Below are 15,316 nucleotides of genomic sequence, written 5' to 3' on the forward strand. Positions count from 1 at the left end.
TACAAGTCGCAAAGGGCAACCGTTGAAACCCCTCGCCCTCCACCAATCTTCTTCCCAGCCATTTATTTCTCCTGCGACCACTTTTGTTTTTCATTATGCCTTCAGTTGTATTGTAGCTACATATAGACCTAATTTCCTTTTCCACTGATAAATACTCAAAAATAACAAAACATATTTGCTTCTCCCGTTTGTTGTTTCCTCAAGTTTTTAATTTTCTTGTTTTTCTAGTTGTCAGTTCCACCAAATACACAAAAAAAGGTCATTCACTGCTCCGACTATTGAGATTAGTAAATCTAGTTGTTCAGATCGATCATCTGTTGACATTCATATTACCCACATACAGTGCAATATTCTTCCACCAGGTACTTTTTCCGTTATTTCTCATTTATTTACTTCTTGGCCATATAACAAGTAACATCAACTACTTCTATCAAGGGAAATGAAAGTGAATTAATATTTATTTGGCAGCCTTCAGTTTAAGGGTTGCTGAATATTGTTCTTGTGATCTTCTAAGATCCTGCACGTGCCAAGTTACTCCGTGTTCCTTTTGGTCAAAGCATCTCAGAAGGGCAGAGCTGATCATCTGAGAGGTAATGATGTACCGTATATCATATACGTTGATGCACAACAGTGTGTGGTTTATATAATTTCCACTTGATTGATCGAGCAACAGTCTCGATGTCTTCAACATGGCTTAAAAAAAATTAGGTCTTTGTTTATCTAAAAGTATAAAAAATCCTAATACTAGAAAAGATCTGCGTGTTGCTCAACAGAAATACAATAACATTTAGTTTAAATTGGCTATCATTGTGTGAGAGGAAATGGCTCATACCTGCCCTTATCTCAACTGTTTGTCCCAGATCTAGCATGTGGTGTAGCCAAAAGTGAATATGCCGATGATGCCACCAGCTGACACTATTATATAGGGCAAATGTATCCGAAGAAATACCCTAATTTTTTTATCTAAAGAAATATAGATAACAAAATAGGATATATGTCCATAAAAACATTTAATTACCAACAAAATTTGCAGCAGCGACGGACACTCGTGCTCCAAACTGAACTGGTTTCCCATCCTCCTCTCCACCGCTCGCTCCCAAGCAAAGGAAGCACTCGCCCAGAAATATCAAGAGGTCCTCCTTGTTCTCCTTTAGCCTCCCAAAATTGCAGCGACCACCATGGAACTAGTGTGCAGTAACTCATCGCTCAAGAATTAGTGTGCGGTTTTCAGTAGTATTTTCGTTTCAACCTTTGCTTAGCGTAGTATGTCTTAGACGCGAACTATATTTTCATATCTTCACAAGTTTATTTGTTACAAACGCGATAGGCAATAACGAAGAACGAAAAGGAAATAATTAACAACATGATTTTAATGTGGAAAACCCTCTCCAAAGAGAGTGTTTACAAGCGTCGTGTGTTATCTTATGAAGCGATTAACCCTAGCCGGCGGCTTACAAGACGTATAAATAGGCGGTGATAACGATCAGTACCGACAAGCGGCTCCCCATGTTGTGAGACTACCGGTGACGGGCCTCGCTCCGCTCATCAGAAGTTAGCCTTCTTATGAATTTGAATCACAATATAACATTATTTGTTTAACACGTGTGATTTTTTTTTTGCTATAGTACTATCCATTTAACTCACGTTATATAGAAATTCCATTTCCATGCTTATGCTAGCGATCACGACCTTCTCTCTGCGTTCGGACTCACATGGTAGGTTCACCGGGTATAGTTGGGCATAAACCCATGACCCACATCATAGGTCCACAGGATAGGCAAAGGAAAAGATCAGATCCAGTGCTTAAAAGGGAAATAGAATCCATCAGTTAGCATTGAATTTATTCACTGGACAAGATGAAGAGGATGTTTAGATTGGTTCATTTCTATGCTCTACTACCCAACACAGAATTTTGGCAGAACCCACCCATTGTTCTCGAAATAAACGTCTCAGCAAAAGGACAAGAGAATGTGATCCGGAAAACAACGAGGAGTTGTTGCCGAGGTGTTGTCTCAGATCGGAATAGAGCATTGAAACGAACCCAATCTACACATCATCGAGCTATACAAACAATATGGACAATTTGAAAGATTTACGATTATAAATATGAAAATACTTCCACATTTCTAAACATAACCATTTCGAATGGGAGACGCCTAGGTTACACGACTAGGTATGAAAAATATCTAGTGCCATAACATTAAAATCTAGTGTTATCGGCTCGATGGCAAGAAAAGAACAAGGGAGATATAGGAGGAGATAAAATTTGAGCTCACCGCCGTAGACCAAAAAAGAATTAGTCAAATGTTCGCGTATCGGGACCATCTGTGGTATCTGAGGTGGTGGGGAGCTACTGGACCAAAAAAATAAAAATAAAATGGGCAAAAATATTCATTACATGCATAAAAGATCATCAAATTGCACATTAGAAAAACTAATGTATACATATATATAATCTCCAATGAGACACAAAATACGTATGTTTTGCTATGAATTATGCACACCCAAGGAGAATACATACTTATGTTACTTACAAAGTTATACATAGCAAAGTTACACGTACCTAATATACATATATATGTATGTATATATTTTCTACATACCTAGGTATACGTGCTAGAAAAATATCATACCTGCGTATATGTACCTCATTCCTGGCTATTAGGTACATACAAGCCATACATATCTCGGGTATGTAAGATTCAACACGTATTTTGCGAGTATTGAGTATGGTGCCCTAGCACCATGGTGCACCATTTATAGGCATATCAGAGAAAATGTGTTGACATTTTATATATTACTAATTTGGTGAACATGACACTGCATATGTATTAACACATCAACGCTCAGTTGTCAAAATACCAAAACAAAACTAGCTGTCCTTAGCACGAAAACTTCCCAGATATCATATTTTCATTCTGGACCACCACATGTGTGTGTACTACAAGCATCTACATCTACATACTGATACATTCGATCTTGGGTATGTGGGTGTACTACTAGCGCGTCGTTTTCTTGGTCGGTGCAGAACAACAACAGGTCGACAGAGGCCTGGCATGGTGACCACCAACAGTAGGTCAGGTGGTGACCAACAGGTCGTGTGGTAACCGGAACTAGAGCCCCCGTCATGGTGCGAGCGTGTCTCGTTACCGTTCCCGATACCGGAGGCCTTGTGATCGAGCGAAGTGGATGTGGCAGTAGCGAGGCAAGGGTGGCCAACAAGGGCCACCACCAGTGAGTTGACCTTGTGGTTCAGGAGAGAGCGTCGAGTGGGGTGGAAGCCAAAGAGGTACAGAAGGTGGCTGCGATGGTGGAGGAGGAGGGTTGTGTGGGGCGGTGGCCAGAAGTGGATGAGAGCTAGCGCATGCATCAAGCGTATAGGAGGAAGCATATGCGAGAGAAGAAGTGGCGGCATGAAGTGGAGGGCTGTGGGGTGAGCCATGAGTGGAGAAAGAGGTGGATTGATAGCTTTTTTAATGGTGCTAGGGTAGGGTGGTGAATGCGTGGTGGAAGAGAGAGGCCCGACAGAAGGAGGCGCGAGAATGGTTAAGGCAAGGAAAAAATGCGTCCGAGTAGGGTTTTCCTCCCACCTAAAGGAAGTTTCTTGAGCGCCAAAAGGAGGGCACTTGCAAAAGAGATGGTTTGCTGAGTGCTTTCCTAAATACACTCGGCAAACATATTTTCCATTTTTGGAGGTTTTTTTAATTTTTTCTGAAACATCTAGTTTTAGGTACTCCCTCCCATCCCATATTAAGTGTTGGACTTTAGTTCAAATTTATCCAAATTTGAACTGAACCCCCAACATTTATTATGGACTGGAGGGCGTATTATTAATTATTACCTTTTTAATAGGTTTGCTTTTATCCTTTTTTTAATCATGAATATTGTCCAAACTCTTCTTGCGAGATAGTTCAGTTTGTGAAGAAGGTGTCACTTCAAACTTGGTATTAGATTTTAATCTTTAGCTTCACCCTTCTATACCAGTATCCGGACTCGTGCAAAATAGAAAGGGGTTCCAATGATTATTGGCGTGGTTTCATGCATCCCCTGTTCTGCGTCCCTCGGAACGCGAACATGCCATCGTTTCATCAAAAGTTATCATTTCATGTGACTTTTGTATTTATTAGTGTCAAACTAAGTCATAGGAACAAAACCAACTAAAAATTAAGTCAATTACTAAAGTTGGTTTAGATGCTTTGAAGTGGGAGTTTTCCAATATAAGTAAGTAAAAAGCATGTGAGATAGTCCTATTTGCGAAGCATCTACCACTGAAAAGTTCTGTATTGGCTTTTACTCTTTACAAAAAAAACATATATAGTCATATTAGGACTTAATGCCAAAGGGTTTCCAACGGTTTCTAGCGTGACTTTGTGCGTCCCCCTATTTTACGGGACCGGAGCGGGAACATGTTAGCTTTTCATAAAAATTGATGATTTCATCTGACATTGCTATTTTTTATGTGTTAAACTAAGTTATAGGAACAAGATAGACTAAAATAGAAGCCAAGACCGTACAAAAGTTTGCTCATGTGCTTCTAATGGAAGTTTTCCACTTTGGTCTAGAATCCCAGTTTGTGAAGGAGGTGCCACTTCAAAGTTGTGTATTGGATGTTGCTTTTTTACATCTCCTTTATATACCCATATTAGGATGCCATGCCAAACTAAAGGGTTTCGACCGTTTCTTGCGTGATTTCATATGTCCCCCTCCCCTGTTCTACGCCCTGCAGAACGTGAACACGCTAGATTTTCATCAAAACTGGTGATTTAATGTGACATTTCTCTTTGTTGGCGTTACACTAAGTCACTCGAACAACATCGACTAGACAAGAAGCCAAGTTCTTAAAAATAGTGGGTTCGGTTGCTTCAATGTCAGTGTTTTGCTCTATAAGCTCGGAAACTTATTGCGAGATAGTCATTCTTCTGAAGAATATACCACTCCAAAGTTGTGTATTGGTCTTTTCTCTTTACACCCATATTAGAACTCCGTGCCAAAATAGAGAGTTTTCGATGGTTTTGGGCATCATTTCATGCGTGCCCATGTTCTACTGGCCAAAGGTGGTGTCGTTGGGAGTTATCATTTGTGACCATGCCGAGATCATCCTGTGATCATGAATTCATGATCATCGTCCAGTTAAGCAAGATCAATCTAGCTGAGCAGTAAGGTGCGCATATTTTAGCTAGCGCAGGTAGGAAACTTTCAGCTATGGTGGTCGAAGAGTGTACGAACACTTGATCATAATCAGTAAATATCACATAATTAATGTATGCATCTTTTCAATGTAGAGACGGGAGGTCTCATCCTTTATTTTGAATAGAATTGTGACAGATCTCTTCACCCACCCTTATATTCCACTTTTTCAGAGGCTCAATGGATAGCACAGCGCAGACCATCCTGAGCAATGTAGGTCAGCTGGTGGGCAAAGAGTTTCAAAAGCTTCGGGCCATCGGCGGCGAGATTGAGGAGCTCAGGGATGAACTCTCCACCATGCACGCCCTACTGCGCATGCAGACTGAAGCGGAAGACGGTGCCGTGGACCACTTCATTCGGGAGTGGATGCGGCAGGTGCGCGAGCTCACCTACGACGCCGAGGACTGCGTCGACCTCTACATATTCCGCATTAGGTCACGTCCCCGCGACCGCTTTCTCCTATGGTCCAAACGCCTGGTTGCGACACTTTTCCCTCGACATCGCCTTGCTGGTAACATCAAGGCTCTCCATGAGCGTGCTGTCTCCATTAGCGACCGCCATGCTCGCTATGGTGTCGGCCGGGAGGCGCTGCGAAGGTCTCCGTCGACAGCCCTGACAATGGCAGCATCGTCGGCCGCGCGAGGCATACGCTCTACCGACCACACTGGTCAGATTGTGGGCATGGAGGACCAGGCAAATGCCCTTGCAGAGAAGGTGAAGGCAGGGGTGTATGAAAATGGAGCAGAGCGTGACATGAAGCTCAAGGTGTTCTCCATTGTGGGGTTTGGGGGGCTTGGAAAAACAACACTGGCCATGGAAGTGTGCCGACAGTTGGAGGTAGTGTTCTACCGACAAGCGCAAGTGTCGGTGTCTCAGATGTTCAACATGGGGGAGGATCTAAAGGAACTGTTGAAGCGTGTCCTGCAGCAGATGTTCAAGAGGGAAGCAGGTAATGAGGAAGGTAACAAGGAAAATGATCCATTGGCCGGCATCGACATGATGGATGCGGACCAACTCGGCTCCAAGCTCAAAGCCCTTCTCAACAACAAGAGGTACATATAAAAATAAAGTACATGTTATTATTAATTAATATTTTTATTTAACCAATTATACTTGTCTAATGACGTGAGCTGATGACAACCTTTGGGTTTGACAAAATTTCATGCTTCTTGAACTCCATCCAGATTACATTTTTTAATATGTTTTTTTTTTGGAAATAGGGGAAACCCCTAGCCTCACTGATGCATATGGCCTTTTATTAACCTTATTAAAGCACAAAATTTCATTACAACTCACATGTCACATAAGGTTGAGACATTTATCAACCATCTAAACAGAAAAGAAAACATGTGGCTCCTATGCATCAACATATCAACATGTGATCAAAACGCGAGTTGAACTACTAGTTGTCTAAACCCCGCACAACCCTTTTCAACCTGTTGCACCCAATATCCATATCGTACCACTTCTCTATTAGTTGCAGGTAAGACCACAAAAAAGAGTTGTAGGTAAGACCACATACGGATCAACTGAGTACCCAGCACGGTAACCTGCATAAAAGAGGTAGGCCTTGCATTGTTAGATATGACGTTATTGCGCATTTTTCATATAGCCCATAGTAAAGTGCACCTTCCAACTAGGATGTTAGCTTTATCATTTTTAGAGACACCCGTCAACTAATTCCCGAAAATATTAGTGGTGCTCGTAGGTGATGAAATATTAAAAGAAATATACACGATGCGCCAAATAATCTTTGGAAGAGGACAACAAATAAAAACATGTTGAATTGATTCATCTTGGTCATAGGAAAAACACTTCTTATTCCCATTCCAAATTCTTTTAGCCAAATTATCCTTTGTAAAAAGAACTTTCCTAAGTAAAAACAAGATGAAAATCTTAATTTTAAGTGGTATCTTCATCTTCCTAATTTGTTTAAATAAAAAAGGTGTATGTCCATTTAGGAGATCAAGATACATGAACTTCACCAGGAGCTTGAACTTGTTAAACCCCACTGAAACTCTCTTGATCCTTGGTAAGATTAATTAAAATTAAACGCTGCAAGAGATGGATCCATCGCTCACATTTATGATGTGCCGATCCACCGAAAACTTATGGATGCTTCAAATATTAGCTACATGATTTTCATCATTGAACATAATTGCCAGACAATTTGCTTGGTTGGCTGAGACAATTAAGGAAGAAACTAATTCTGATGTTCTAGTTGCACACAATTTACTTGTGTAGTCTAGGATGGTGTGATCTCATTAATCAGACGGCTAAAAAATAACGATGTGGACATTTGGATGGCTAAAAGAATAGATGATGTGGATAGCTTGTATGTAAAGATAAACAAATATTAATGAATATTAGTGGGTTGACGTTGACAATAGGATAGATGTGGATAGGTGGCATTATTAGATAGACTATCATTAATGAATGTTAGTACAATATATTGATAGCTAAGATTTCTATGAGCCTCAGTTGTAATTTACTCTATTATTGTATTATCCATTATAAAAGCCAAGATCCAAAACATGTAACTTTGGCCTTATAATGGCATATTGAATTATCGCCTCAACCGGATGGATAGATATATGTTCCTTCTAATTTTAAATAACATGAATAAATCATATTATTTATATATGATGGAACCTACACCGTTAAGTCCAAATTCATCAAAATAAAAAAGTGTACAATTTTTTTAAACCATGGAAATAGGAACGACTGATCATTGTAGTTTGGCTTGACTTATTATATTTTCTCTTTCTCTTTTTATTTTATGATTGATTTGATTTTACTCAAAGTAAATTCATCCTTGTCAAAAGAAAAAGTGTAATACTTCTATATGTTTCCCTTCATTTACTATGTTGTAGTTTTCTATAAATATTGACCACCGTTTTTATGTATACAAATAGAGAATACTATAAGATGGCAGGAAAACTAAAAACAGAGGCCGAGCTACATCTAGACATTTATTTTTAAATACACAAAATTTGTATTTCAGAATATCAAAAAAATCTTAAACAAAATTCTAGGGGTATAGATAATGATGTATATTACAAACATGTAAAATCTTCGTACGAGCTATTTTATATTCTAGGCTACACAAAATGACAAAATTGGACAAAGACAAAATTTGACAAACAGTGATTAGTGCATATTTCAAACACTATCTAATTTGTCAGTTATTTTCATTTTTGTGTGTAGAATATAAAGTATTTTGTATTGAGATTTACGGGATCAGTATACATCATTGGATACCCCTAGATTTTTGTTTCTGATTTTTGAAACTTTGAGATTCGAATTTTATTTGTTTGAAAATAAAAAGCTACATGTAGCTCAACCTCCATTTGTTCACTCTCGGGCAAAGATGGCATCATTTTATAATTTTACACTATTATAAGTTAGCACCATAATTTGATGATCGTCGTGAGATCCTTGTGTTTTCCTCCCAAATTAAATTTAGATTATTAGATAATTCCTATCTTTATGCCTTATGATTGTTTTGGATTGTTCTTATCCCCGAACCCAAATGGGTGACTTAAATCACATGGAATGTTTCTGACGTGGCACCGTCCGTTAGTGCGGGATTCCGTCAAATTATTTTGCCGTGTTCCGGGGTGGAAGGCACACGGCAAAGGCAACGCCGTGTTCCGGGAAGAAAGGCACACGGCAAAGGTGCTTTGTCGTGCCGTTTTTCTCCGTGTGGCCTTTGCCGTGCTCCGCCACACGGCAAAGGCATCACCGTGTTCTGAAACAACTTTGCCGTGTATATTTCCAACACGACAAAGCCCTGTTTTCCCGTAGCGACCAGTAGATGTTGTTGCGTTAAATTTACAATATATAGAAAACGGTGACAAATCTTTTTGTGCTATTTCACATTACTGATCAAAACAGTATTGTACAACATAACATCGAAGTCTGGGAAACACGCGGCTTACTATTTTTCAAGTCGACATACTTATTTTTAGTATACGGTTGTTGGACATGAAATTTGATCTCGCTAATGCTCGAATATGAATGATGCAAATAGGTTCCTCATTATGATTGATGATGTATGGACAGTAGCAGCGTGGGATGCAATCCATTCCAAGTTTCCAAACAACAAATGCGGCAGCAGAATCATTGTAACTACTCGGATAGAGACTGTGGCCAAAGAATGCAGTGATCCAAGTGCTGACGAGTATTACATCTACCGCATGCAGCCACTCAATCCAGAATACTCTCGGAAGTTGTTCCTCTGTAGAGCATTTGGCACCATGGCTGCTCCTCCTCATGAACAACTTGAAGTTACAATGGACAACATTCTGAAGAAGTGTGCTGGGCTACCTTTGGCCATTGTTAGCATAGCCAGCCTCTTGGCTAGCTATAAATATCCAGAGAGGAAAGATATGTGGGAAACCATTTGCAAATCAATTGGTTCGCAGATGGAGAGCAACCCTACCCTCGAGGGGATGGGGCAAATACTCACACTCAGTTACAACCACCTGCCTTATCACCTCAAGGCTTGCATGATGTATCTTAGCCTTTTCCCAGAGGACTATGAAATCAACAAAAATAGGCTCTTGTACAGATGGGTCGCTGAAGGATTGGTTGAGGATAAGCGGGGATTGACTTTGTTGGAGGTTGCAAAATCCTACTTTGATGAGCTGGTGAGTAGGAGCATGATTATTCCAGCATCCTCTTGGGGGTACGCTGGAAGGATTGAGGTGTGTCGGGTGCATGACATGATGCTTGAGGTCATGGTGTCGAAATCCCTGGAGGCTAACTTCGTTAGCCTAGTAGGTGGGCACTATGACGGGATGTTTTATGACAGGGTTCGTCGCCTTTCCATCCAAGGGATAGAACATGAGAGGAGGCATAGCATGGAGCGGATGGACATGCAACATGTCCGATCGCTGAGCATGTTTGAGCTCAATGGGAAGAATTTATTTGATCGCTTGAGGGAGTTCACCCTGCTGAGGGTACTTGATCTTGAAGGCTGCCAAGGCCTTGAAAACAAGCATGTGTTGGTTATTTGCCAGATGTACCTCCTAAAGTTCCTAAGCTTAAAGGGTACCGATATCAGTGTGATGCCTAATAAAGTCGGTGAGCTAGAGCACTTGCAAGTTCTTGATGTGCGTGACACAAACCTTCACGAGCTGCCAGAAACAGTGAGAACGCTAGAGAAAGTTGAGCGCATGGATTTGTCCCACAGGAAAAAATGGATGATTTGGTGGACGCTTCCCAAGGGGCTCTCTAAAATGAAGGCGTTGCGCGAGGTGGCGCGTGCAGAGATAGATAATGTTGATGTTGCTCGAGAGTTTGGTGAACTAGGACAACTGCGTCACATATTCTTGTTTGTTAACGACCACATGCATGTTGACAAAAAAGGCGATCCGAAGATTCTCCGAGAGGTTGCCCTCTCCCTGAGCAAGTTATACTCCCTTCGGTTTCTTGGCATTGGACGCTTAGGGACCTGCGAAGGCAAACTGGATTTTCTCGATAGACTGCCCTCGCCGCCACGGCTCCTTCGGTACCTTTTCATCGATGGAGAAATCACAAAATTGCCACACTGGGTGAGCACACTATCACATCTTACCTTCTTTGGAGGTGTTTGGATAAACTTAAGCGGTGACCACATATTCGGCATCCTCTGTAAGCTGCCCAGTCTACAGAACATCAAGCTGTGGCGGGCTTGCATCCGTGATAGTACACTTGTTCTACGTAGTACCCACCGGTTGCCAGTGTTGAGGGCCCTTTCTTTGTGTTCAACCTATTGCTTCTACCCTGAAGTGATCCAGTTCGAGAGAGGATGCATGGATAGACTCGAGGAGCTTTCGGTGACATTTCATGAGGGTAGAGGGAGGAGAATTGTTGGCATCGAGCACTTGAAAAACCTTAAACAGGTGCAGCTTACTGGTAAGAGAAACAACGATTCACTGATCCTTGCACAGGAGAAGCTCAGGTCCGAGAGTAACAGACGCCCCAAGGCCAATCAGTTTAAGGTTATTGTGAGATACGAGTAATCACTCTCCTGTGAGTTGCATGCTCTTGTCATGCATGTTTGTTTTACTGCTATGTTGTTGTCTCTGTAGAGTCGTTTCTGTACGTTTTATTTTATTACAACAACGTTTCTCATGTTATAATAAATAAATAAAGCTCGAGTGCTCGATATTATCAGGTTTTTTGTCCCATAGTTTACAATCCATTGGGATCCAGTGTACACACTGGGTTTTCCTGGTATACACTGTGATGGATATGTCCACGGCGTGTGCTACAAGGGTAGCATTTGAGAGTTGCGGAGCTAGGGAAATGCAGCCATTTACGGATCGAGATTGCACGAAGACCAGGGTTTACCCATGTTCAGCCCTTCAAGAGAACAGAAGGCCTACTTCCTGCTATCTGTATTGATTGGAGAGTTACAATGGGGTCCTGCAAGTCGGCTATGGTGACTCGCAAGGTAGTATGAAGGTGGAATCGTCGGTCTAGGGTTCCATGCCGCGTGTTTATATGAGCACCCTCGGTTAGGGTTTAAAGTGTACGAGCCTGTTAGCGACTCACAAGCCTAATGGGCCATCTAGCTATTCTCCTAGGCTACCTCCAGATCCAGCCGGCCCAGGCGAGTTAAGTCAGGCCCCTGGCCCTGGCCCTGTCGCCCAAGCGAGTCCTTCTGGTCATAGACCATGTGGGCTATATCTCCATCAGTAGTCCTTGAGTGCGTCATGGAGTCGTCATAGGATTCGGGCGTCGGGCACTGCTTGAGAGTCCCGCGAAGGGAGCCATCGTCGACTCCAGGTGATGCTCTGTTGCACACCCCCGAATCGAGGGAGGGGTCGTACTTCTGGACGTCTCATGGAGCCTTGAATCCCTTGGGATAAGGTTCGCCCCTGATGTCCAGGCATTCCATCGTCAGGTATTTTCCAGATGATACACTTGTTTTGAGCTACCTTTGAGTCGCCATTGCCCACTTAATTATTGCATCCTGCATATGTCGCTTCGACGGAAACATGGCCCCAACGGCAATATTGTTCTGGTGATATTCCTAGTTAGAATCATGGCCATCGTTGACTGTCATTGCAGACGTAAAGTCTTGATTCCATCTGCCAGGATTAGGCACCTCCTCCTCACCATCAGACTCATCGGAATCATCAGCATCACTTTCACCTTCTGTATCTTTCTCTTCCATCTGGTTCTGCATGTATCCATTTTCTTCGTCACCATCAACATCACCGCCTTCTCCTATGTAGCCATCAGCCTGACCACTATAATTATCTTCCTCATGGCTACTCTGTCTAGGCTCGTAACCACCGCCACCGCCATGTAATTGACTGCTCTAGCCTGATTCGTAACCACCTCCTGCACTGTAACCTCCTTCAGGAGGCGCTACCTCCTTCGCCACCGGAAGAACTAAGGCGACAGGGTTAGTTCCTCTCCTCTCAGACCCTTTTAACCAGCTCACCCACTTTGAGGTATCATCTACATGCCTCAGATACCAGAAAATATTTGATAATGACTTAGTCCACAATGCATGCACACCCACTGTGTGCACTTCAGGATTAAGCCTGAAACATTCTGTCAACCAGTCCTTCACCTGCTCAATTGTCTATGTTCTAGGGGCAGTCAAATCCATCTCTACCGATTTGAACTCACTCAGATCAACTCCCGTCTCATTTGATCGGATACTACCCAAACCATAGTAAAATACTATCTTCACTATATCCGTCATCTTTGCTGACCTAAATTTTTTTTCGTTCGCGTCAACAAATGTAACTACAACACAGCACAGAAATACACTAACACGTACAACAACTAGCATAAACCTACACAGTTAACACTAATATGCAAAGATTAGGGTTTACCCTTGTAGCGTGAGCACCCTCTCCAACAGCAGCAGCGCCAACAGCACGCAGCAGCTCAGCACCAGCACCAACCCGCAGCTGCAGCTCAGCCCCTTACACCACCACCAACCTCCACCACTTCATCACCATTGCTGCTAAACAGCACCACCAATCGCCTCCAAATCCTAACCCATCTGTAGATCAGACTTCCCTCAACTAATAGCAGCAAAATGGTGAAGTTCTGCTGGATAAATCAGTGGGAATCTGAGAAAATGGTGAAGTTTTTGCGAGTTGTTCTTGCTGCTCCGTCGAACAGGGAAGAGATGAAGGAAGGAGGAAGAAGAAAGGCCAGCGGCCGGGGGAGCGTCTGCGGGTCGGCAGGTCATGCCATGCTGGTGGTGGCCGACAGGGGGCTGTCGGCTGCTCGGCCTGCGCTGCCACCTGCAGTCGGCCAGTAGTTGGGCCTGCCGAATAAGGTACCCGGGAATAATTGAAGGCCCACAACCCGAAGTGTATGAAATCCAGAAGCCCAATAAATGTCGGTATGGAAGATAGAGATAGATTAGGAATAGTCTTGTAATAATACGGGACGGACTTAAACAGTCTCCCGGACTTTGTAACTTGTACGATACGAAAGCCTCGGCTCCAACTCCTATATAAGGGGGAGTCGAGGGAGAAAGAAAGGATCGGATCATTGTCAACACAAACCCAAGTTTTTCATAGTCGAGCACCTTTTCGGCTGAACCTTCGAGATCTACTTGCCCTCTACTTTCTACGAAACCCTAAGTCTACAATTTGTAGGCATTGACAAGTTAATCCCTTGTCAATTGGCGCCGTCTGTGGGAATTAGAGGCTGCAAGGAGGTGATCTCGATGGCATCGTCAACATCATCGTCAACATCATCGACAGCGAGCAACGCGATGGACGGAGGTAAACGGATCCGCTCCGATCTCGACGCTTTTGTTCCTCACCCTCCCGCCCATTTGCATGCATATGCCGATCTGGAGGAGTCGACGAGGATGACATTCGGGAGCTTCCACTTCCTCGTGGGGAGAGAAGGATCGCACCGTCTCGCGGCACCGATTTTTTCGGGACCGTTAGCGGCTGGTTCTAATTTCTCGGGATCATCAACATCAATCGACTCAGGCGACGAGGAGATTTCGCCGCCAAGCTTCATCAAGCCCACCATCGGCGTGGAACTCGCCGATCTACTCGGTGACATGACTTTCGGGTCATTCACGGACTCCGATCTGGGCAGCGACTCCGACAGCATCGACAACTTCGACTTCATCGACAAATCTACTTCTATCAGGGAGGTCTTCGCCGATCTATATGACGGTATCACCGATCCTGAGGATGAAGAAAACAGAGCTACAATATATCATCAAGTCTGTGCAATCGGCGAGTCAAGCCGTGCAGAAGACGAAGCGTCAGAGGCTTTCGATGATGTGGGCAATCCATACATCGATCCCGCAGATCTCACGCGCGGATTAGGAAACAAGTACGCTGGGACCACGCCACGAGAAAAAGTGTGACTGCCGCAAGAAGCCTGGGATAGGGCTCAGAGAGCCATGAGCGGTGCAGAGCCGATGACCACCACGGCTTCACCAGAAGCGTTGCAAGCATATCAATATAAACTCGCTCGTGCTGCGCGAGAACTACAAAAACAACAAAAGATACTCGACGGGAGAAGTGCTGCAGCTTCTGCGTCAAGTGCGTGCAGGGCCAACCTGAGTCGACAATCAGGAACTTCGGGAGATAGTCACAGGGACGCCCGCGCAAGAGCAAGATCTCGATTAGCCAACGTGCCGGAGGACGAAAGAGAGAATCTGATCCAAAACCTCGACATGTCTTTCATGTCGATAGACACGAGAGGGCACATCATCCCAAAAACTTTGGAAGCAGGATATATGGCGACACATGCTTTCATCATGGCATCCAAACCACCTGCGGGAGACCCCAGGGAAGCATTGTATAACATGGCTATGGCAGGAGTCAGCGTTATGGGGGCAGCGATAGCAGGTTCAAGCACACCACAACCCGAAAGTGCTCCAAGGCAAAATAGTCCTCGACACACTACGGTGGCAGCGCGAGATCCTCCACGAGAAGGTGACGCGAGAAATACGGTGACTCAGGCCCGAATCGATAGAGCACGAGAGAACAGAACGCGAGAATGTTGGCACTCACCGGAAGTTAGCGAGGAGGAATTGTGCGGACTCCCTTGTTTCACCCGACGAGTTCGGAAAACTAAAGTACCTTCTAGCTTCAAGCTACCCGACAATTACAAGAAATTCGATGGATTGCAAGAT

The 15,316-nt window shown here is 43.5% G+C and overlaps 1 protein-coding gene across 1 annotated transcript; it reads left to right on the plus strand.

The window, feature by feature from the left end:
* The first annotated feature begins 465 nt into the window (after window positions 1–465).
* On the plus strand, window positions 466–11,265 carry LOC127341941 (disease resistance protein Pik-2-like). Its single transcript, XM_051367883.2, has 3 exons — window positions 466–590; window positions 5,361–6,239; window positions 9,221–11,265. The coding sequence occupies exons 2-3, from the start codon at window positions 5,368–5,370 to the stop codon at window positions 11,193–11,195; spliced, it is 2,847 nt and encodes a 948-aa protein (XP_051223843.1). The 5' UTR covers window positions 466–590; window positions 5,361–5,367; the 3' UTR covers window positions 11,196–11,265.
* The last annotated feature ends 4,051 nt before the right edge of the window (window positions 11,266–15,316 follow it).

The sequence above is a fragment of the Lolium perenne genome, chromosome 1, assembly GCF_019359855.2.
Source record: "Lolium perenne isolate Kyuss_39 chromosome 1, Kyuss_2.0, whole genome shotgun sequence".
In the NCBI taxonomy this organism is placed as follows: Eukaryota; Viridiplantae; Streptophyta; class Magnoliopsida; order Poales; family Poaceae; genus Lolium; species Lolium perenne.

What these genes read in the sequence shown, in the direction of transcription:
- LOC127341941 (XM_051367883.2), top strand. Translation starts at nt 5,368, where the DNA reads ATGGATAGCACAGCGCAGACCATCCTGAGCAATGTAGGTCAGCTGGTG. An exon ending in GCCCTTCTCAACAACAAGAG is followed by an intron (nt 6,240 to 9,220) that starts GTACATATAAAA and finishes TGATGCAAATAG; the next exon opens with GTTCCTCATTATGATTGATG.